General features: G+C 38.9%; 1 protein-coding gene across 20 annotated transcripts in view; it reads right to left on the reverse strand.

Annotated features, from left to right (window-relative positions):
* FOXN3 (forkhead box N3) overlaps positions 1-25,850 on the reverse strand; it is a 307,996-nt gene that overhangs the window by 22,180 nt on the left and 259,966 nt on the right. For 8 of the 20 annotated variants that reach the window (XM_027818310.3, XM_043550122.1, XM_043550121.1 and 5 more), the window contains one exon: positions 12,566-12,631. The exons of 6 other annotated variants lie outside the window; for them this stretch is intronic. In XM_027818310.3, the coding sequence (XP_027674111.1) occupies positions 12,566-12,631 (66 nt within the window). The remainder of the gene's footprint in view (positions 1-12,565; positions 12,632-25,850) is intronic. 6 more of the 20 variants (XM_043550123.1, XM_043550124.1, XM_043550126.1 and 3 more) reach the window with 1 other exon arrangement.

Here is a 25,850-nt window from a genome sequence, read left to right on the forward strand (position 1 = left end):
CTGCAACTTTCTCGCTCAGGGGTGTGAAAAAACACCCTCCTGAGCGCTGCAAGTTTCAGCGCTGTAACCTGCCAGTGTAGACAGTGCACCAGTGCTGGGAGCTGTGCTGGGAGCTGGGAGCTGTGCTGGGAGCTGTGCTCCCAGCACTGGTAGCTACGCTCCTCATGGGGGTGGTTTTTTTTAGAGGGCTGGGAGAGCTCTCTCCCTCTGCTATGCCGCAACGACACAAGCCACATGAAAGCGCCACGGCAGCACTTTAACGTTGCCAGTGAAGACATGCCCTCTGGCTCTGCCCACTCCCCGATGTTCTCTGAGGAGTGTCTGTACATAGTGGGTGCACAGCACTTGCTTACTCTGTGCAACTGGACCCAAGTCCTGGTTGTCTCATGCAGGATTTTAAGAGGATTATGTGCCATCAAAAGCACATAGTGCAAGTCACCATCGAGTCGTTATCATTTAAATTGCAAAACTAGAAATTCTGCATGCAAATTGATCAAAAGCACTTGAGGTATTTTCAAAGCAATAGGGAAAACTACTCCAGATTTCACTTTGTGCACGTGTGTGTGGACGGTGGGGGTGTATTTTCAATGGCAACAACAATCCGTTACAATATTGGCACCACAACTGGGGTCATCTCAGAATGGAACAGTAGCCTTTACCAATCTAACTTTGTCTCTCAGTAAAGTATCCCTATTTAGCCCTGATTTTTCTTTTTCTTGTCACTTTTCCTTTAAAAAGTCATTTTCCCATTACCCTCCCAAAGCTGTGGATGGACTCATTCAATTGCCAGTATTATTATTGTGCATGTCCTCTAACTGCTTTTTATTTTTAAAGACCTTTCATTTTATTCTAATTGAAGGGAGACTGGCAATCTAAAAATAAAATACTCTTCAAAAGAAACATTTATTACTATTGCCAGCATATGTCAACATTTTCAGAAGTAGATGCCTAAAGTTAGGCACCTAAATATACTTAGGCACTTAAACTAAAGTGACCTGATTTTCTTAGGTACTGAGCATTAACTGTTCCTGTTGACTTCAAGCTATGGTCCTATCCCATCTTGATTACCATCTCCTCCTAAATGGCATCCTGATTCTCACCTTGCTTCAACTCCAAACCACACAGAACATTGCTGTGAAAATAATCTTTTCCCTTCTGCTTAGAGCATGTTAATCCCTAATCAAATCCTGTCACTGGCTTCTACCCACTTTGGTTTTTAGCACTTCTGGACAACAGGTCACTTATATTTACATGTCCAAATATAGCTTTCGGTGACTAACTTTAGGCTGGTTTGGAAGTTGACTTTCAGTTATTATAACTGAAATAATTTTAAAAAGTTACTTTTTGCTATTTATGCTGTTCTACTTTTTGCACCCCCCCCAACATAGGAAAATCAATGAAGTCAGTTTCACTGCATAATCGTTTTCGCGTCCAGATTCTCAGTGCTCTAATGTTTAGGTTGCAAACACTGCAATGGAATGTTTATTTGTTTAAAACAACTGTTGGGATTTTACAAAAGCAAGCTTGCTTTTATACAATGTAAAATTTTGGACCAAATCTGTGTAAACCGTGCCTATTTAAAGGGGCCTGAATATCAGTGAAGTACAATATACGTAAGTAATATAAGACTAGTAGAGTAAAGCTCAAGGAAAATTCAGATATAAGATGAGGAAAAAACCCAAAAGAGCAACATAGCCTGAAGCAACAGATAAAACTGTCACATATCAACATGGCTTTTCCGACAAGGAGTGTGGATACACAGTATAGGAGAGGAGTGCATATTATGCGGTACTGTTTTTTCAAATGCAAAGTCCCCTTCACTTCAAAGCAATAAATTCTATAATATCAACAATCCTTTGAATGAAGCTTCCCAAGGACAACAGCCTGAAGGGATATGGGGGAATTTGTGATTTATGTTAATGAGTTACAAGTGTTGCCTAAAGAACTTCATGAAACTTCAAGGCCAACATACTGGCAATTCAAATAAAACAAGGGGAAAAAATCAGCACCCAACTCTTCCTTCCTTGCTCCACCTCTGTTCAGATCTGCAAGCTCAGTGTCACATCCAATGAAGTGAGCTGTAGCCCACAAAAGCTTATGCTCAAATAAATTTGTTAGTCTCTAAGGTGCCACAAGTACTCCTTTTCTTTTTGCAAATACAGACTAACACGGCTGCTACTCTGAAACCTGACATTCTCTCCTCTCACTCCTTTCCTTTTCCTATCCCCTCATATCCAGCCCACTGAAAAACCCTGTTTCTGTCTTTACACCCTTGAAAATCACTCAATTCCTCCCCAGTCAGAGGGCTAAAACCGTGGTCCTCTCTCACTCTGAGTATTCCAAGCTCTTTTGTTGCCCAGTTCTCATCTTGCTCCACTGTAAGCCATACAAAATAATGCTATGAAGAGCTTTTTTTCTTCTCCTGCCTCTCAGATCATGATTCTCCTAATCAAATCCCTTCAATAGCTTATACTCCACTTCTGTATCAAGCTCAAGACTCTGTGTCTCAGATGACAGGTTCTGCCTAACCCAACCTCTGCTTACATTTCTGCTCTCATGAATATCTCCCTCCCCCCTCCCAACCTTTCATGTCTTCCTCTTTATTGTTCTCTTCATATCTATACCCCTTCTCATCTCATCGTCTTCTATGCTGACCATTTGGAACAGTGTGAAACCCATTTAGAAACATGAAAGATGCAAAATAAAATCCTGCTATCCTTTGAGAAATGTCACCCCGGGAGCAATATTGCTCTCTCTTTAGGCCCGGCTCCCTGTTTGCAGCCCATTTCTTTCCCCACCATTGCCAGTTTTTTTACGCTTGGGTTTAATTAAGGATCTGATCCTGAAAAGTCTTCAGCAAGACTACTTGCCTGAGTATGGAAAAGATCCAGGGACCTTATCTTTAATTTAAAATATGCAGTAGCTGGTATATTGAAAACATCATCATTCCAAATTCAATCATCATTTACTTCAGGTTATATTAATTATGTCATTGCTGCCAATGCCTTTGTTTCACAATACTTTCTGAATTGTCATGTAACAGCATCACTATGTAACTGTCCAGGTGATATCAACACATAAGACACCCAAAAGATTGGGTGGAACAGAGCAATAGGGACTGGGGGGAGGGGAGGAAGCAATAACGAGCCAAAGCCATAATGAAAACACGTATTTTCACTGGTTGAATTGGTGTTAATGGATTTCTGAGCCTCTGATTAAAAAAAAAAAAAAAAGAATGACAACCACCTCATGGTAGAAGTTCTTGATTGATAGGTAATCCATTCAGCCCATATGCTAGGATTGTTTTCTGTTGCATATTTCGTATTACTTGCTCCTATCTTATTTAAAGATCCGGTTATGAAAGTAACATTTCACACTGCACCAATACTCTTATTTCCAATACCAAAGTAACACTCCAAAAATATTTTTAAATTGAATGATTCACATTTGAAAACTGAAAGTCCAATAGTTTGAAAATTCAGAATTGCTCTGCCCTAACTTCAGTAATTCGGGCATTGTTTTCTTACTTAGATGGCTCACAACCTGGTCCTTAACACCCAAAGCACAAGGGAGAAGGAGGGCACAAGGACCCCTTTACAAACTCCATCCTGACTGCCCGCATTATGTGAGGGTGAAGATAGCAGAAACACCACCCCGCTCCCTGGGCTGATGGGTGAGGTCTGAGTGGGAGTTTCCCCCAACCCCAGCCAATACGCTGTCCAGCACAGCTGCACGGAGGAAGTAATCTGTGTCAGGTATAGGTCTGGTGTAGGGTACTTCCACCCCGAGGATGGGGAACCAGGAAGCAGAGTGTGACTGAGCGGGACTGCTCGAAGAGCAACAATTGAGCCATAGTAAAAACAACACACTGTATTTACATAGTATCTTGCACGTAAGGACCTACTTGTTCTTTACAAATATTAATTAATTAAGCATAAACTTATTCCTCCTCCCGTCCCCCAACCTGAGATCAGTATTATTCTCATTTTACAGATGGGTTATCCAGGGAAGTGATTTAGGGCTTGTCTCCATTTACAGTGCGATAGTGGCAGCTGCTACATAGTTATGCCAACGTAAGTTGGTTCTGTAGACCAAGCCTGTGTCTAGGTCACACAGTCAGTCTCTGGCAATCAGGAGTAACGTTCTATAGTTCTGAATCCCCACTGTCAATCCTGCTTTAACTAACATAACACGCTGCCTCCTGACAGATATTTTTAAAGTAATCTCCCCTCTTTCTGTGCAAATGACTAAAGAACTTTGTTATGTTAGAGACACACTGCTAAGGAAACTCACCCACATATATATTTTTCCCCTTTAAGATGTTTTTTCTTCTTCATAAACAGCTGTCTTAGAGAAATTCGAGACGCTGGAACAATAAGATGTGTACACATCTTTCACTATTCAGCTTTCGCCATTATTTTGTACTGACACAGATATTGGACCTGATTCTTCTCACGTACACCAGTGTAAAACAAGAGGTTAACCACTGAAGTTAACGGAGTTAATATTTGTATGTGTGGAGAATCAGGAGCATAACCCCCAAGCCAGCTCTAAAAATTCACCCTCCGCTTCTTCTCAATATGGGACAGATTCTGATCTCAACGGTGTAATACAATGAATCTTAAATGGAGTTGCTCCTAATTTACACCAATGTGAGTAAAATCAGGTCCTCTCCCTAGCAATTATTCCATAGTTACCCTTCCTTGCTTTTATCAAGATTTCCAATGATCAACTGGAGAGAGAAACAATGCATCTAATGAAAAAAATATAAAAACCATAACTCTGAAATTGTGTGGGGAAAAAAGTCTCAACTTGTTACGCTTCCCTGCAAGTTTTTGTATTACAATATTACCCACAATAAAGTGACTACCACACTGCTATACACAGAGAACATTTATAATACTAATCCATAAGGATCTGATACAAAGCCACAAATCAAAGAAAGTCAAAACTTGGGCTGCAAGATAGAAGTCAGAGATGGAAGAAAGCTACTAAGTCATGCAGTCACCCCTCAGTCAATGCAGGATTGTTCCTTGTGGTACATACTCTAGCACATGGTACAGTTTAGTTTTGAAAGCTGCAAGAAATATGGCTTCCTTTATCACTTCCCTTAATAGATAATGTCCATAACCTTGTATTTTGCTGACAGGAAAAGAGTTCATCTCTACTGTACTTAAGCATCCCACCTAAACTTAAGTATTTCACAGCAACCAGAAAACCACTCATAGGGCACAGAAAAGATGAGGTCCCTGCCCTGAAGAGTTTACCCTTTTAACATCAGAACTAGATGCAGGGAGTGTGAGTAATAAAGAGAGGGGTGAAAAAAGGACAAGGAATATGCAGTGCATAGAATCATCATACAGCGACCACAGCAGCATCCAGCTAAATAAACCAAGGAATTGAAATTCATGTTTCAAACATTATGGCATGGAAGTTACAATAAACCATGCTCAGCCCTGAGATGGTATTTAAAATCAGGGACCTTAAAAAAGAGAAGGTATTAAATGCAAACATTTTCCACATTTCCACATTTGGGAGATGGGTACGTGTTTTATTAACTCTTCTAGCTCAAGGTAAATAGCTCTCTGCACTAGACTGAATGCGCAGTTTTTAGAGCACTAATAAACTTACCAAACTAAGCTTATCTGCCTGATAAAGAAAGTCTGTTTTTAAAGTGAACATTAAACGATACAGGTATTCTGCAAGAGCAGATTTGTCTCCATGTCTCCTTTGGTATCATGGGACACAGGCTTTCAGGCAGAGGCTGTCCTTCCTGACCCATCTCTTGTACCACAAAAGAGATGGATATAAAACAGAGATATAGGCCTTCTCCTAATGGATGTCAATTTTTGCCTCCATCTGCTAATTTCTTTTCCATTTCAGCGTCTGCCACAGCACCTTAGCTCAGGCTACAGACATGGAAAGTAGGGAAATGTCTGTGATGTGCAAGGCATAAGATCAGTGGTTGCCACAAGCAAACGTTATTTGCTTAATATGCCACACTACTGACATGCCTCATCTTACATTAGTGATGAATTTGGCCCCATCTTCCTAATTTCTTCCATTTTGCTCCTCAGGGATAAGATTGCAACCTCTTAATCACATAGGTTAGGTTTACATTGCAACACAGCACATGTAGACATAACCGAGCTAGCTTTGATCAAGCAAGCTTTTTAAAAATAGTATCCGTGGTGGTATGGACTAGCTGCCCGAGTTCATACCTAGGGTCCTAGGTGGGACTGTACTCTGGCAACTAGCCCTTTTTGCCACCCATGCCACTGTGGTTACATTGCTACTCTTAGCAAGCTAGCTCCATCAAAGCTAGCTCAGGTATGCCTACGCATGCGGCCATCACACCTCCTGATTGTTGCGTAGACACACCCATAATCTTTCCTACCCTAAGACCACACCAAGCCCAAACTTCCCCATTAGGCTGCATAATTTTAACTCCTCTCCCTGCTCCCATTTGGCAGCTTAAGCGAATCTCTGGGCTTGTATAAACTGCCCCGAAGTTCCAACTACTGGAGCATGAACAGCAGGGTGCACCAAAGTGCTGCACTGTAACTGACCCATGTGCACACTGTGGGCAAAGACTAAAAAGTTCCTGGTTCACTTTAACGCAATCCTGTTTGAAGAGGACTATATTAATGGAAACTAGGAACCTTTTAGTTCACACCAGCAGCGTCCACAGGGGGAAGTTATAGAACAGCACTTTGGTGCGCTTGGCTATCCAGGCTCCCGTAGGCCGAACTATGGTGTAGCGTAGACATAGACTCTTTTGCCACTTAATCCCAGACATGTACTCTCACATTTATGAGAAAACTTTATAAAACTATGCAACCTCTGCAACCTTCTGCCATATAAGGCGTGGGGTAGGAGGTGGGAAACCGCAGATCTCTGAGCATCATTCTTTAGTAAATAGGCAAACACCACAGCAATAGAGTTGTGCGAGAACTGCATTTTTCTTTTGGGTGCAGTTTCTTGATTTCAAATTTGTTCTGCTCTGAAGCAAAAATAATAAAAAAATTCAAAACTTCCCACAAACCAAAATTCGTGGGGGGGAGGGGGGAATGCATTTCAGGTACATTGAAATGTTTTGTTTTGACAAAACTGAAATGTTCTATTCCAGTTCCTACTTTTTTCATTTTATATTTTTCAATATACAAATTTTAAAAACCGAAACAAAAGTTACTTTGAAACAGAAAATGGAAATGTTCCTGACCAAAATGCTTTTTATTCCATTTTAATTTCAAATTGAGTTTTAAAAGTAGCACATTTCTGCAACATGTGCTGTTTCAGTGAATCAGTATTTTCCGATTGAAAAACATTCTGTCAGAATAAATTCCCAGCCAGCTTTACTATTTATTGTTTGTTTACAAGAGGTAACGATAGGGCATTGTGGTTATCAGGTTTCATAGAGTAAAGATGTGCCAAGATAGCAGCTCTTTCCATTTACCCATCAGTCCAAGTGCAGAATTTCTTCTAGCGATTTTTATTTTACGTTTATACCTGCATCGAGCCATTCTTGAAAACAGGTCTTCCATTTCCACAATCACTTGGCCTGGATCGAACAGTAAATTACACTGGGAAGCAAATTTTAGGTCAATGAGGAAAAAAGTCAGACCTCATTAAGCATTTTATTTTAATTTAATATAACCAAAAAGACAGTTAATGGGATCGTGGTCCCTAAGTGCCTAAATCCTTTTTGAAAATGAAATTTAGGCTCCTAAATTAGTAAAGTGTTGCAACACTGCCAGTTGCAATGCCTAAATACCTTTACAAATGTGTGCCTAGGTGCCCTGAGAGAAAACTAAAAACATTTTCCAAAGCAGAAAAAGAGCAACTGATAGCCCCCCGCCTTTCCTAAGGACCCAAAGGACTCCTTCCTCACCACACTTCTCAGTCCTCTGCAAATCCCACCCAAAACAACAGGCTTTGTAGAGTGCCCAGAAGGTCAGCAGATTCAAGCTATTTTGAAACAAAGATGTTGGAAAGTGAGGAGGCATTTTCAGAGTTGAGGGGACCCTCATGTAGAAAGGTCCAGCCTTCAGTTCCCTGGTTAACACTTGCATTCTCTCTAGCAAATCATTGTTTGCATTTGTGCTGTTAAGCTGTAGTTCAGCAAGGTGCTTAAGTGCATTTGTAACTGCAGCTATGCAAGTAATCCCACAGTGATCAATGGAACCACTTATATGCTTAAAATTACATACTTGCTTAACTTGCTGAACCAGGACCTTTTGGAATTAAGACCAGGATCCCTACTATGATGCTTGAACTATGGTGCTTGAACTATTAGTTTCACTAGTTGCAGCAATAAATTGATGTGTGCGCTACTCCCTCTAGTTCTTCTGTCCTCTAAAGCAACTGTTTCAAGGAATGATTTCACCATTATTATTATTATTATTAACTGTAAAGTATTAATATGTTATACATATATAGTAATTTTTGTCGGAGGCTCTCCAAACACATTGCAAAGAAGTAGAAAAACTATGGTACAGCAAAGCAAGGTTAAGTGACATGCCCAAGGTCACACAGAATGGCAGAACAACAAATTACAGTTTGCCAAAGATTACAACAGAAGTTCCTAACTCAGAAGCCTTTACTCTGCTACTTGGGGAAGCTACATAGCCTAGTGAATGGAAACTGTACAAGGCCTGAATGATCAACCACGAAAGGCTTGTAAGTGGTTTCTAATAAAGATATTTATCATTCACATAGCTCCTTATGACTTCAAAGGGTTGAAAATCTTAAATAGTTAATGTTTGTACAACATCCCATGAAGTATATTAGATCAGAATCTATCCATTCTGACCCCAGATCTACCACTCATTCCTTGTCTTCCCTAAGATGTTCACTTACCCATGCTGGGGAAGCTAAGGTGCAGAGAGGCTAACAGGCAACACTAGGGCACAGAGACAAAGTGACTTGCCACAGGTGACCTAGCAAGTCAACATGTATCCTCAAGTTACAAACATAAACCTAAATATTGGTCATGATAGAAATAAATACATGAATTTGTATTAAAATATTAAGTTCCAACGTATTTGTGACTTGTGATAATTACTACTACTTCTTAAGGAAGTGTTTTGCGTAATCTTTACAAAATTCTGTAAAATACAATACTTAATTCTGTATATTATGTATGCAACTAGAATACATAATAGCTTAAAACCGTATTTTTCCACTGTCTTTCTGAACATTATTGTAGCAGCTTTCATGCTTTGCTCTGAGTGCCAGCCTGGCTGTATGTTTCAATAGAGTTTGTACCTGTTGGCTCCCCCTTTTTTTGTGTTTGTTTGTTTGAATTAAAAATCTGAAGTGATTTACCATGGTACTTTATTAGAAAATTTTAAATGTTTCAAGAATGCATTTGACAGGGTGTCAATAATTGACTATAACTGTATTATTTTCAAGCTTTTGGCGTTAATTGTGATCAATTTTATGAGATTCTATAACGTAACCTCCCCCACAAAAAATAATCTAAATTATGAAGAGGTTTATATATTAGTTTTTAAGTGACAGTGAAAATACAGTGAGGTTGGGGGTAAATGGTGAATAGAGGCAGCATAGGATTAGGTGCCATTTAACATAAGAGCAAAAGTCAATATTAAAATGCATCTGTGGCTTTCAGCAGCACTTGGCATATGCGTATCGATTTTTAAATGGTAATTTTTAAATGTAAAAATTCTGTAACAATGCAGGAACGATTTGCTCTGCCTTTGGCTTTCTTGGTGCATGTGAGGAGGTACTTTCCACCAGAGATGAATGTGAACTCAGACTACTCATTTCTGACAGCAAAGCCGAGGCTACTCTACAAAAATAAAGCTTAAAACACGATTGTGAAACGTGGCTGTGGGCAAACATTTTTTTTTCTTCTGTTCATACACTCCAGAATAAAACTATGTCCTGGAAAAGCAGGATTTAAGCTTGGTAGACACCTGAAACATGGTTAGAATATGTTGTTTTTTTCTGTCCATGCAGGTATGAATTAAAGTACGGTATCTGGTTTGCCCACAACTATGATTCACAATCATGTTTAGACGTTGTTATTTTTGTAGTGCAGGCGGGGTTTGGTTGAGCTGAAGATTTAAATTCACTGACTTATCACATTTTTAGATTGCGAAATTACTCTTGGCTCCTGACTGTCTTCAGCCGCTCATCTTTGTTGTGAAAGCAGCTGCCACACCTGCAGTCAAACATGCTCAGCTACTGAAAACATTTTCAACAGTCAGTTATCATCAGTTGTGGTCAAACTGCACATAATGCCCCTTCCACTTTCTACCAAATATCGAAAGGCACATTGTTCAACCCAGGGCATTTTTCAGCTGCGATTTGAATACACCCATGATACTGTAACCTAACACTGCGGATTGAGTCCTAAATCTTCAAGGGTTCTGATAACATCAGCATGTTTACTTCACTGATGATTTATGGCTTGATTTACAATCTGTTACAGTTGGCAACAGAAGTAGAGTCTGAAATGTGGGCTTCTGTAGGACAATCGGGATTGCTGTGAAATTTTTCTCTCTCATTACCTTCTATTTGAAAATAAGTCAAAAGTTTTATCATGCAGTAGTTTCTCAATGTGCACTAGATACTATCTGAGGTAAGTTGCCTAAGATTTTCCTATAATGGTAAACAGGCAGGGCGCCCTGAAATTCACAGAACAGGTTATCCCACCTTCCTAATTTTACATTTACAGAGAGATAACATAGCAATAATATTTTATCTAAAGGATCAATGAGGGGTTAACACTTTTTGTTGCCCATCCCACTTAGCCTATTCCACCTAAGTCACTAGTTTTTAGCTAGAGATTACATTCCAGCCTGAGAGCCATCATTATTTACTGACATCTTTGAAGTTGGCAGGGTGGACAGAGCTGTGATGTTTTCACTCTCCTCTCTTATATTCTCTATATATGTGTCCGTGTTTGAACTGAGCAACTTGCAGGATAGGTGGGGTGGATTGGTGGGAGGAGGATCTGGTACATTCCAACAACGTAAGAAACTGGCTTTTCAGAAGTATCTTTATAAACTGAGTTATCCCTAGCCAAATGATTTATTGCTATTTATAGTGGATGTGCCAGAGACCCCTGGGCCCCAAACCTACTTCCACTCAAACATATTGAAGAGTAACTTACTATGTCCCCATTCCCTTGCCATTGGCCTATCCCTTACTCCACTCTCACTTTCCCATTATTCTGTATTTTAGTACATCATGTTCAGTTTGCTCTTTTCTTTATGTCTATCTCCTCCTTCTCTTTCCTTGTGTTATCTTCTCTACTTCTTCTTCCCACGTTCTTCATCTCTTCCTCCTGCTCTTGCTCTCTCCTCATCATCCCACCAATTCTCTTTTCTAACTGATCTCCTCAGTGTCCTCTCCTCTGCTGCTTCTCTCAGCCCATTCTTTCCACTAATCCCAAATGCCACATCCCTTGATGAAATCTCTCCCTTTCACCATGTACACTTCCCTCCCCCTTCCAATGACATTCTCAGCCTCACCCCATGGGATGAAGCAGAATGGGAGTGAGGCCAAATCTGTTTTTCTCTGGGGAGAGGAGTTTCTTGGAGGAGATTCTCAGCAGATCCTTCTCCCATGGGATTTCGAAGAAGGCTGACAATGGCTCCCCCCAAAGCTCTCCTTGGCTGTGCAGGGAATGCTTTGGATTGTGACTGGTTCTCTTCCCCAGACAGAGCAAGGAAGTGCTGACCAAGGCTTCCCTTACAGTTCCTATTTGGTCACGTGAGCTAAACCAATGTCAGGGAAGCTAGCCAGGCTTCATAATGGCTGTAGGTAAATTCTGTCTTTATATTTAAAGCTGTGAATTGCTTGGTATTACTGCCTGTCATGCTGACCAATACTGTCCCATTGTTTCCTTGTACTCCCCCATCTCTATCTATCAGTCGTCTTTAGTCTTATACTTAGATTGTAAGGTCTTTGGGAGCAGGGACCATCTTTTTGTCCCATGTTTGTAAGGCACCTAACACAATGGGTTCCTAGCCTCAAACAATAAAAAATTATCACAATATCTGTGGGTCCAGCTGGAGAATGACAGGGACCTATGGGCAGGAAGCCAAAATTTGCCCGATTTCCTGAAGCCTGCGTAGGGCCCTGGCACTACATATCACACAGGCAAAATGTGAAGTATGCATGCAAGAAAGGATTTGAAATAGTGTCCAACTGACTAGAAAACATCCAGGTGGCCTCAATCACACACATGATGGAGTCAAATCAAAGCAAAATGAAAACAAAAAGTATGTATCCTTGGTCTCTTTCTCAACCTCTGGCGGTTACCCCAGGTCTTATCTCACTTGTCCCACATCACTAAATTATATGTATTTAATGAATAACAATAATCTTATCTCTAACACAGAGATATAAAATTGTTATTCATGTAATATTTTCACAAAAAATAAAATAATATTTAGTGTAAAGTACTGTCTACAAGGGAATTATATTTCTCCATTAGATCCTCCTTTTTTGTCTGGTATGCTGTATACTTATAAAAAGAGAATGTTAACTTTACATGTCTATGGTGCTATATGCTATAGAAATATCTACTCACAACCTGCTTGTATCTCAGGGGGAGTATTCAAAAGCATCATGGCAGTGGCAGCATCAATGTCAGGATCTGGAAAAATCAACCAATAAATACATTATTTACAACTGGGCTAATCTTGTTTTTACCCCCCGCTAGACCGAATCTCTGCATTGAAAAGGAATAAAGATTAAAGTATCCAAGACGTTATTTTGGAAAATTCCAACATGTGATCATTGATTGCACATGATCCCAAAACTACTGTTAAGTCAACTACACTGAAGTATATTTGTCACTGTACTATATATGCTTGTGTGCACGGTGTGTTCTGTTATTCCTCTCAAGCTTGCTATTTAATTCTGGTGAGGAGTATTTAGTAGGGCTGTCAATGAATTGCACCTAACTCACGCGATTAACTCAAAAACATTAATCGTGATTAAAAAAATTAATCACAATTAATCAGAGTTAAACAATAGAATACCAATTGAAATTTATTAACTATTTTGGATGTTTTTCTACATTTTTATATATATTGTATTCTGTGTTGTAATTGAAATAAAAGTTGATTACAAATATTTGCACTGTGAAAGATAAACAAAATAAATAGTATTTTTCATTTCACCTCATACAAGTACTGTAGTGCAATCTCTGTGTCGTGAGAGTGCAATTTACAAATGTAGACTTTTTCGATTACATAACTGCACTCAGAAACAAAACAATGTAAAACTTCAGAGCACACAAGTCCACTCAGTCCTACTTCTTGTTCAGCCAATCACTACGACATTTATGGGAGATAATGCTGACCTCTTCTTATTTACAATGTCAACAGAAAGCGAGAACAGGCATTTGCATGGCACTTTTGTAGCCAGCATTGCAAGGTATTTACATACCAGATATACTAAACATTTGTATGCCCCTTCATGCTTTGGCCACCATTCCAGAGGACATGCTTCCATGCTGATGATGCTCGTTAAAAGAATAATGCATTAATTAAATTTGTGACTGAACTCCTTGGGGGAGAATTGTATGTCCCCTGCTCTGTTTTACCTGGATTCTGCAATATATTTCATATTATAGCAGTCTCGGATGATGACCCAGCACATGTTGTTCATTTTAAGAACACTTTCACTGCAGATTTGACGAAATGCAAAGAAGATACCAATGTGAGATTTGTAGATAGCTACAGCACTCGACCCAAGGTTTAAGAATCTGAAGTGCCTTCCAAAATCTGAGCGGGACAAGGTGTGGAGCATGCTTTCAAAAGTCTTAAAAGAGCAACACTCAGATGAGGAAACTACAGAACCCGAACCACCAAAAAAGAAAATCAACCTTCTGCTGGTGGAATCTGACTCAGATGATGAAAATGAACATGCGTCGGTCTGCACTGCTTTGGATGGTTATCAAGCAGAACATGTCATCAGCATGTACGCATGTGCGCTGGAAATGTGGTTGAAGCATGTAGGGACATATGAATCTTTAGCGCATCTGACACGCAAATATCTTGCTCCGCCGGCTACAACAATGCTATGAGAATGCTTGTTCTCATTTTCAGGTGACATTGTAAACAAGAATTGGGCAGCATTATCTCCTGCAAATATAAACAAACTTGTTTGTCTGAGTGATTGCCTGAACAAGAAGACAGACTGAATGGACTTGCAGACTCTGAAGTTTTACATTGCTTTATTTTTGAATGCAGTTATGTTCTGTACATAATTTTATATTTGTAAGTTCAACTTTCATTATAAAGAGACTGCACGACAGTACTTGTATTACGTGGATTGAAAAATACTATTTCTTTTGTTTTTTTTACAGTGCAGATACTTGTAATAAAAATATAAAGTGAGCACTGTACACTTTGTATTCTGTGTTGTAACTGAAATCAATATATTTGAAAATGTAGAAAACACCCAAAAATATTTAAATAAATGGTATTCTATTATTTTAAGAGTGCGATTAATCGCACGATTAATTTTTTTAATCGCACGATTAATTCGATTAATCTTTTTTTAATTGTTTGACAGCCCTAGTATTTAGGTTTCATTACTAATGCACTGTGCAAGAAGTAATCATTTCATGAGTTGTAGTCACTGTATTGGGATGAGTTACTAGCACAGTGGAGAGTGTCAAGAACACTTGCATGGAATCAGACACAAAGATGACATTCGGTCATTTTCATATGTCAATAAGAATTTAAATTATTATTGTGAGAAAGCATTAAAAGCAAAAACCTCTAAAATCAGGGAAAACAAAACCAGTGTTTTTTTGAAGGTACCTAAGTGATTTGCATTCATACCTATTGTTACTTTTAATATAAGCAAAAATTGTTACTTGGCTGCTGTTATTCGTAAATTGGTTTCTGAATCCATCATGAGCCATCCGTTGACAGATGGCAAGTTATGGAGACAGAATAAAATATGATCCTTTTATAACTATATTCACTTGCTTCAGACGCAGCAGCGCGGCTGCTATGGAAATGAAGGTAGCCATGACAACAGTAAACAACCCAAGAGCGGCCACTGAATAAGCTGAAAAGAACATCTGCCCCAGCAAAGCGTCCCAGCTGCCCTGGGGCGAAACTTGCTAATCGTGCAGTGATGCTGTGTGACAGAGAAAGCCGCCTATGCGATGTCCAAATAAATGAAGTGTGCAATTGAAGCAGACATAAAAACGCACGCCCTTGCCGATTGCTGCCTCTGCACTGCTAAACTGAATGACTAATGAGCTCATTAAAACACACACACACACACACACACACACACACACACACGACACAACTTGTCAGTATTTATACTAAATTACATACCTAAAAATTCAATTTACTGCTAATAGCTTCATGGTACTCTATATTGGGTATTATGTTGGAAAATATTTTTTACTGTTAAAAAATACATTTTTCATACTTTTGTGTGTGTTGTTCTATTTCCAGGGGAGTAATGTGTTGTAGTAGAAAGTTCTACAAGCTATTCATAATACAAATCATGCAGTGTAAAAGATTTTAATGTCTAAGCAAAAAATAAATTAACTCCACCTACAGAGAAAAAGAGTTTGATTCCAGCTTGAGTATATAATATTGTATTGTAAATAGCTATAACAACTTCTTACATGACAATATTTAATACACGATTGCTGTAACAGTAAACTCAACAAATGCAGAATCGGTTACAAGAAGTTTTTGCACCAGTTTGGTTGTCCCTCTGTTCTGACTTGCACAGATGCCAATGTACAGAAGGCAGGTGCTGAACTTCAGATGACATCAACATGTTCTAATGCCAAGGATTACTCCTAGTACACTTCTCATAAGAGAGTTCACAAGCTCACATTCGTTATTAACTCTGGAAACAGGTCAAAGGCAGAGTTCTTCCCAAAAATCAGCATTGATTGACGCTGAACTGTTTGGAAATGGTGGTTGAAACTTTTTCACATCCCCCTGGGTGGAATAGTGTGTTTAATGCACCACATTTTACAGGATCAAGTTCATTTACTGCAAATCAAATATTGTTTTCTTTAGCTTGACTAAAAAGGGAGAATGTCCAGAGGAGATTCATATTTAAAATAGAACGATCTTACCTGTGTTAAACACTAACTTAGAAAACAACATTGAAAGAATGTTAGTAGTCCAATACACTTTGTTACTATTCACGTAGCCAGTTTTAGCCTTTGTTTATAGGCTGTTCCTATAGGATTTTACTTTCTGGTTTTCTTAATTTAGATGATGTTCCAGTGTTTGGGTAGAAAAGACTGTGGGGAAATGATAATCTTTTCCAGAGAAATTAAACACAAAAATACACCATGGAAACATTTATAAACAACCCCTATATTGTGGGTCTACATTGATGTGACCAGCATATCTTGAAAGTTTTATGTCTTAGGATCTGACAGTTCTACAAGAACAACTGTGGTTTTGTAACCACTTGGACACTAATCAGAACTGGTTACAACAAACACGGTGTGTCCACAGCAGCTATTTTCCACAACACAAGCAAGATTCAGATATGTCCACACCTGCTATGCTGTCTAGCCATGTTTGTGTCCTGCACTTTTGAAAAATCTGGGAAGCTATCCCACGCCTCAGCAGGGGACAATCCCTGAAGACATGCACACAAGGTGGCATCAGCAACATAAGGGACAATGCACATTGGGATATTATGCTGAGCAGAGAAGTGGGCCAAAGTTAGGGACTGGATGAATGGGGCAGAGGCCTCATCTGTACCATTAAAGAAAAAAAAAAGCATCGAAGACTTGTTACAAGAAGAAAACCACATGGCAGCCTAGGCTACAGGCACAGAAAAGGGCAAAACACTGATAGGTGCCAATCATGGCACTACCTGACTAGAAAGTTGGAGTACAGACAGCGCCATAATGCAAACTGAAAGTTGAAGGGCAAGTTCATGCTGTAATGCCAAAGGGACTCTTAGCGATGTAGCTGTCAAGCATTCGTGGTTCACAACATGGAGGTTTTTAGAAAGGGGGAGAACAGAATGGTAGTCAGAAAAATGCCTTTATTCAGTGCTTTACCGTGGCTATAAAAATCAAAGTTTAAACGGGCATATTTTGATCACTCTTTAGTGCTAGAAAAGGAGAAACCAGAATAGGCAACTACAGACAGCGAGGGAGATTCACAAGGTGGAAGTAGAAAAAATCCTTCCAAATGGAAAAGGACAGGGAGCAGAGGAAGGACAAGCTGGTGGGTGCTATAAAGAGCATGAGGAAGAAATCAAAGACCTCAGAACTAAAGTCCTCAAAAAGGCAACAGCAAAAGCTACTGGCAAATAGATCAGCTGTAGTTTGTTCTCCGAATATGTATTTGGAGTGTATGCACTCTAGGCCCCACACTACAATCCTAAATCTAAGGGTTGGCTCCTCATTCTTTGAAAGCCCTGCAAATGCTATCAAGAAGGTAGCTGAAAGCAGCAACAGACCCGTAAGCAGTTATAGCAGAGCACGTAATAGTCTGAAGGGACATAGTCTAAATGGGGCAGAGGTGGTACATAATTTGGATATACTGTAGTTGTAATTCTGCTACTAAACTTTATCCAGTACTGCATTCAAGAGTGAAGATTCCTTTGACAAGTCAAAGGCAAAACACATACACGCACATACAAAATGAAGAGTTTTAAACCCATAACAGAACTGCTGTACTTCAGACTCAGGCCCTAATTCTGCAAAGTGCTGAATTATGTGCTTAATTCTAAACACTAAGTAGTTCCACTAAAATTAACAATGTGCTTAAGTGCTTTGTTGAATCAGGGCGTTGGTTATTTTTTCAGCTATGTTTGTGGCTAAGGTTCACTTAAAAAAAGGTACGTACAGATCGGAACATGTTCTGCACAGTAATACAGAATGGTCAAGTAATGAGCATGAAATATCTTGGCACAGAATTGGTCACAAAAAGCCAGAAAGCCAGAGGGTAACCCTCAGTGGTAGACTGTTTATTCAAGAAGTGACAAAAAATAATTAAAAACAAAAGGTGGCACCTGAGAAACCCCAATGTGCCAGCTGTCCATCTATTATGTTGTTCTGATCTTCGGTTTACAGTTTTTCACACAGAAGGAAAAAACACTTTACCTTAAAATTATTGGTTTATTATTTGTAATAGAGTTTTTCTATTTCAAATTCTTTGGCCACTGAACGAAAACAGTCCAGGCCTGCCAAAATGCTAGTTCTTCCCTCATCATTAAAACATACTATAAAAACTACAGTAACAAAATTAAAAAGGGTCTATATTACTTCAAAATTATAATTCCTAACAAAATTATAGTAGATTTATTTCAATTACTATACAGTATATCATTTTCCATTTAATCATTCCAACTGCACACTGAATTTATTCCAAAATAAAGAAAACAGCAATTTAATATTTTAAGCAATTATGTCCTGAAATTTCAAGCTCAAATTCCAAGGGAGAAGCACTTAAATCCATAGTTAGGCACGTAAAAACTCAAGTAGTTTATAATGAGATGTCTAAACACAGATTTAGGTGCAGGCCTTTAGGCACCTCAGGCCTCAATCTTGCAAACTCTTATGCACATGAGTAAATTTATGCATTTGGGTAGCTTCACTGAAGTCAATGGGACTATTTACTCATGTTTTTGCAAGATCAGGGCCTAAGTTTGAGAATTTGGGTCTTAGTTTTACTTTGGTCAATTCAATAAAATGCATAAAGGCAGAGGTACTATTCAATTTCACTGCCAACTTGTAAAAGGTGAAGTCAGTACACGTACTGCATCATCTGTTTACCATGATCATCACTGTAGTATCGCATCAGACAAGAATATACAAGATTTTTTTAGTTTTTCTTTTAAAGGATTTTTAAAGGCTTTACAGTAACATTCAGCTAATCTTTGTGTTTCATTCACCTCTACTTTTCCATTAGCCTTCTCCATTACATTCTTCCATGCAGGATCCTATTATGTAAGCATATTCTCCTGAGCTGCATTTAAAACTTGCAACTCTAATGCCTTCATTGTCCACAGTATCAGGCATTCCCCACCACAACTCCCACCACTCCCATGTATTTGCTCATCTTTAATCTTTCTTCTTGACTTTATCCATTTTCAGCAATGGTATACTGCAAAAACAACTACGCTCTTTCCACGTTTTGTCCTTAGGCTCATTAAGTCAACAGGTCAACTCATAGTTTCTCTTTGCCTAATTAGTCTGTTAAGGGATGTGCCTTTCCTCTTCTCATATGAAGACTGTTAAGCTTGGAAAATGAAAAGCAAAAGTCAAGGTAGGTCAGAGATATACGAAATAATTAACAATGAATGAAGGCAAATCAAGTACTTTTATTTACCTTGTCCAGTGACAGAGAGAAGGACAGCTGATGAAATTAAAATGTAATAAGCACAAGCCAGAGAGAAGGAAATACCTTCAGGCAAATACCTTCAAAAATGGCCTATGAAATTCCTTGCTGCAGGATATTACTGAGCTTGACTCGGAAACATTTAATAAGATTGAGTTGAACTTTCTCGAACTAAATGGAATTACTTGTGGGAGTGCTACTGAAAACTAGTAAGGATTGCAGAGAATCAGGTTCTAAAAAGGATTAAACATTGTAAATCTCAATAGCAATACATACAGTTAGTCTACAGGTAGAATAAGAATGAAAGTCATCAATTCTTAATGCAAACTGCCAGAACAGGTCAGGAAGAAGGTGTTCATCCCATGGTATTTTGTAGCCTTTTATGGCTGGCCTGGTTTTCCCCTGGTTTTCCTACAGTGATTTTCCCCCTTCCTCCAAAGGCTCCAATATGAGACACTGCAGAATGAAGGTACCAACTAGATGGACCATTAAATTGTTTTGGTATGACAGTTCTTAGGTTCATTTGCCATGCTGCCAAATGAACGACTGCCACTTTTCAAGGTGGTTTTTTTTTAAAAGGCCATCATTAAATAATATGGAACATTGATAGCTGAAGTCTTTCTCCTACTCAACATCTGCATTATAAAACTGTATTGTCATTGAACTAACATATATAATTAACCCCATTCTATAACAATTTTATTACTGAACTAAATGATACACAGAGTCACAAAAAGTATTACTATCTAAAAAGATTAGTACTCTTTCTTCTACCGTGCTGTTTTTGCTAACATAACAGTAGACTTTGCACATGTCCAGATTAATGAAAGCAGCTTGAAACAGAAAGCATATCATAACTTTTGATCTCAACTGTAAAGAGTAATGTTAGTTAACTGTAAAAAGTATAGATACATACTGTTGTCAAAGCAGGATAAAAGCTTTAGAGAAAGTCTGAAAAGATGGCAGATCTACATTTTATATACAATGAGAGGGGATAATAATAAAATCTATGATTGATCTCAGATTTCTTCCGTTTCCTGAGTGTTGCTTTTTTTTCCCCTTCAGTGTTTAAGGAAGAGAGAATAAATTCACCTTTGTAAGCAGTACCAGTACGATCTTGTCTGCCCTCCATCCCATCTGTACAGTACTAGGCACAAAGTACAGGATGTAGAAAACAGTGGCCATCTTATGTAAGGACATGACAAAAAAGGAAAATTCATGGGCAAAGATTTGCTATTCCGTCATTCACTCATCTACATTTTAGTCAAGAATCACAGTAGGCTTCTTGGTTCTGCATGATCTTACATAGCAGAATTTGGAATTTCGTGGCTTTAACAAAACTGTCTCACAAGTTAGAACTTTTCTTCTTTTTAAATGTTCAGCCCCTCCTTAATCCAACTGGTATAATCAAGGACATCAACTCTTTTTTTTTTTTTAAGCAGATCTTCACTTCAGCCCAGGTCCTTTTCTCTCTCTGCTGCTGGTCATAACCATGTTAACATAAACCAGGATTACTGTAAAATGAAATCCACCTCTGTGTACAGAAGGCCTTTACACCACTTACACTTTATTTTCCTAAGGGAAAAAACCTCTCCATTGAGGACAACACTTACCTTTTTATTAACCTAAAATCAGAGCTTGAGGGGGCCTCAGCACCGGGATGAATACTGAGGGTATGTCTCCACTGTAGATTCTGCGCAAGCTTGCCTAGCCCTAGTGGAGTATCCCCACCCATGCCAGAAGGTAGAGGGTAAGAAAATATAGCCCAGGTGGAGTTGTGGGAAGGCATTGGAGGACTATCAGCTTCCAAGCTTCATTAGCTTATGTCCTAACCGCAAACAAGGGAAGCGGTCAGCAAAGCCAGGCTCACAAGTCTATACCCTCAGCTGTGTATGCTAGCCTGGGCTTGAAATACCTCACTCCCAGATGAGAGTGTGTTCTTATGTGGCTATATAGGATTTAGGGACCACACCTGGGTGAGAACCTGGGCTAAGTCTGTAGTGAAGAGTCTACACTGCAAAGAAAAACCCACAGACTGAGTCTCAGAGCCTGGGTCAATTGATTTGGGTTTTAAGGCTAGGAATAGCAGTGTAGACATTCCTGCTCAGCCTAAAGCCTAGGCTCTTTAACCCAGCAATGGGGCAGGTATCTGAGACCAGACCCAGCCTGAGCAGGAGTGTCCACACTGCTATTTTTAGCCCCGCAAGCCTGAGTCAGTTGACCCAGACTCTGAGACTCAGTGCTGTGATTTTTTCTTTGCAGTGTAGACACATCCTCAGAGAACAGGCCCCTTTTGCTATTTATCTAGTTACATCAGCCCAAATAAACTCTTCAATACCAAGAAAGACGGGTGTAAAGAAATTCACACCCAGCACTATTCACTTCACTTGTTCCTAAATTAGAAGATTAAAACCCAGCTAATTAATATAAACAGATCAATTTTAGACTACACAAACTACCAGGTTTGGCGATTTGTTGAAAACACAAATCAAAAGAAAAAAACAAAAACAAAATCTAGTTAGGGCAATACCGTGTGTCTCTCATGAATTCTTTGAAAGTGTATCCTCTGCTTAGAGACCAAAAGGATCAAATACAAAGTTCTCAGAACAGAAACCCAAAGAGATTAAAGCACATTTCCCAGTAGAACACTTGGGAATCCTTATTTTGTACTGGGGCATGCCAGCCCCAGTCTATACATACAGACGCTAAAGACCGTACATAGTTCTTGGGAAGACTGTTGAGCGTTCTCCACAGGGAGCAATGTTGAATGCTGCTGGGATGAGCAGCTTTTCTACTCCTCTGAAGCATATTAATGGAAGAGGGCAGACAATCCTAGCAACAGTTACATTGTATGACTGAACTATGTTTGGGACCAGGTTTTAATGCTTAACCTTTTCACTCTTTCTGGGATAATCCTCTCTCTAAAATTCTTTGAATTTAAAGAAAAAAAGGAAAATCTAGCATCTGGTATCTTTTGACCTCTTTTGTAGCTCTCCAACAAAAGTGTTTTTATCCAGAAATACAAACTGATACCGAGTCAATGTGTGGGAGAGCATTTTCTTTTTAAAGGGTTAATACTCAACATTTTTCTTTATATTAAAACAAGGAATTTTAGCTAGGTCCTTTGAAGGCTTTTAATTACAGTTGTAGACTGGCTGTTACATGCACGTAATCAATTTCCAATCTTAGCAATTCATATTTTGGGTACATATTGGCCCTGTTTTAGTGAAGGCTCCTGCTAACACTCTCATATCTGCCTAATCACGGAAACAACCCACAAGTATAAAGTTTCTCATTGTAGGATTGGAGACTTTATTTGTATTAAACAGACTTACTCTAACAGTATCATTTTTGTCAGGATCCAATGGGCATGCAGTTTGTTTAGAACAATGTTTAGGCATTCCAGCACCAGAGTTTAATAAGTACTGAACATCATCCTATTACTTAAAAAAAATTGTTTGCCTTTTTATCTCATATTTAGTAGATGCTAGTTTTTTTGCACACTTTCGCTTGCTCTTTCTCGCTCGACTATAAGACCATAAAATATATTTTCACTTGTTTTTTCCTTTGGATTTTCTTTGGTTCTATTGTATTTGTTTTCTTGACTTTATAGTTACAGGCTCTTCCCGGTAAACAGATTGGGGACTTTCCTATTTGTAGCATTGCATAGTATCAAACCTGTAAGTTATATACAGGCCTCATGACACTTAGGAAATTTGAAATTACTTTAGAAAATAATGGAAAAAGTGTGACTAGAGCCCAGAAGTTGTTCCAAAATACTGCAAGAGGGCTCACTTCACACTGAAGCAGAATGCTACGGAGTTTGAAGTTATGACTTTACAGCTCAGTGGCATTCACAGATCATTAAATAATCACGATGATTCTACTACGCTATAATCTGGCCATTAGTGAGGGAAAGGTAACATGAGCCCAGACAATGATTTTTAAAAAATGAAATGAAAACACTGACAGGGGAGAGATACACATTCCTTCTACCACTGATTTACTGTGACTCAGTCTCAGTTTACCAATATGTAATAACGTGGATACCACCCACCTATCTAATGGAGAAAACACAAGGATAAATTGTTTGTAAAGCACTTGGAGATCCTTGGATGAGAAGAGCGAAGAATTAGTACTCCATAGGAATAGTTGAATTAACAGGTCTTGCCCCCTTTCCTTACATAATGAATGAGTATAGCAATGCAACCCAAATCAAAACAGCCGTGTTGCTGAAGTTGCTGAATATTCAAAACACCTTAGTAGGGACTTGATCCTGATGGCGCTGAGCACACTGATCCTGATCTAGCACTTAAATATGTACACGCACTTTGAACACAAGTAGTCCCATGGACCAGGGCCAGTGTGCTTAGCAGTTGCAAGATCAACCTGAAATTAGAACTGCCTTATAAAATTTTAACAGCTCGGGATGAGGTGTTGACAGCTGAATAAAATATCTTCTGCACTTTTGTTATCAATCATAACAGAGAGTGGGCAAACAGGTTTTGTACCTGGGCTGGTAAAATTTCCACGAGAATTTCGTAAGAAACTACTGTTAATGTACCATACTCCCCCCCTCCATTTACAGTTCTCTGATATAGCCCACAATTTCCAATGCAGAGACTCCCTGAACTTACAGTGCTTGGGAACACCAATAACTCCTCCAAAGTCCGCTGGATCAGGGGAATAGTTAAGGGGAAAGGGGAGTGTGTTTTGTAAAGTTTCTATTCGGTCATTTAAAAAACACAAAACGAAGAGAATGCATTAACCTCGTGAACACTAAATTTTTAATGATCACCTATTTATTCTCTAGGGAGAATCAAACAGACTTGCTAACGACTACTGCACAATCTTGACTGATCTCATGCCCTTTCATGACTAAAAAATGAAAAGTTTCTAGGTACCTAAGCATCCAGTGAAAGAATATTTCTTTTCTTACTCTTCATAGTCCTACTATGCTTCTGTGTGTGTCCAGTAGGGGGTAGAAAATCTCAAAGTATAATGAGGACTATGGACCTCAAAAATATTTTAAAGGAGAAACCTTCTGTTTATTCTTCAGTTTAGACCCATCACTTATAAGTAAACTTACTTCCACTATACACTGGAAAGTAGAACTGCAAGATGCACAGTTCTGTTTCTCAAGGACATTACTTACTGCTCCCCTTTTTTATTGCTTCATAAACATTTCCTTTAGTACAACAAACATGCTAACAGCACATTTGATATTCTCTCCATAAAATATACTGCATATTACTGTAAAAAGTACTAATGTTTTCTCTCATTAGTAAAAGACTGCCACCTTTCAACTACAAATATATACTTCTGTTTTACACATAATTGCAAGTGAAATTCCAGTATGAAATACCAACCTGATATTTAAATCCTCAGTCTCATAAAATAAGTGTTAAATTTCATATGAAAGGCACTCTGATATTATAGTGATGGGCAGCAGTATAAAACCTATTGATAGCTAGATAGATGATCTTCTGGACTATCTAAAAAAAGTTTATCTCATAGATGTATCCCGGTGCATCTCAATGTATGATAAGTATTTAGTATTACAAATCAGTGTCGTTTGCCTACTATTAGAGGTAAGCCTGAACAAAAACATCTGATCCAAACACTGAATTTTGGGAAAGTGTGCAACCATATTTAAACTTCAGTTTAAACCTGAGCTACAATTACCTTTATTCTAGTTCTGCAGATACAAATTCAGAAGTGTAATATATTTTTTTTTTATTTATGTATGTTAAATAGAGAAGTAGGTTTTGCATTCCAGGAAGATTCCAGATTGAAGTGGTGGGGACTGTGCTGTTTGTATCTACAAAGCAGGTACAGCCCTGGCAGGAATAGCGCAGGATGCCCTATCCTACCCCAGCCCAATCATCTGCATCAAACCTGAGCTGGCCCTCTAAGATGAAAGGATAACTCAGTTTCCCTAGGTCATTCAGTCATGGGACCTCTCTGCTGAGACTGCCAACCAGGGTGCCAACTAGTGGTAATTGTGATAACTGTCATTTTCTCTATCTAGTTACTGATATGACCCCATCCCCATGATATCAGAGTGCCTCTCATATATTTAAAAATAGAAATCTCTTTTCATTCCCAACTGTAGATTAAAGAGACTGTGTGCGTGTGAGACACAAACTTATTGGAGGAAAAGCCAAGGCAGGGAGATGAATTCTGCAGTTAGTTCTGAATGCAGCGAGGTCTACGGTTAACTCACACTCTTGTGGGAGTGAGTTCCATAGGCTGGGTTCAGAGCCAAAAAAAGTTTCATCTCCTGTGTGCCTCCTATTGGTCAACAGTTTCATGGTTCCAGTGAAATGTAGCTGCTGTGGGAGATCAAAGTCGCAGACGAAGACGCAATCTCTCCTGTAACTAGAGCTCTCCTGGAGAACTGATTATCACAACAAAGGCCTTGATTTGAACTCAGACTGGGAGGGCTTGTTAAATGGACAGGATGTTGAATTTTTACAAGACAGAGCTTTTTCAGGGCAACTCCATTCT

This window comes from Chelonia mydas, chromosome 6 (genome assembly GCF_015237465.2).
Source record: "Chelonia mydas isolate rCheMyd1 chromosome 6, rCheMyd1.pri.v2, whole genome shotgun sequence".
Taxonomy (NCBI): Eukaryota; Metazoa; Chordata; order Testudines; family Cheloniidae; genus Chelonia; species Chelonia mydas.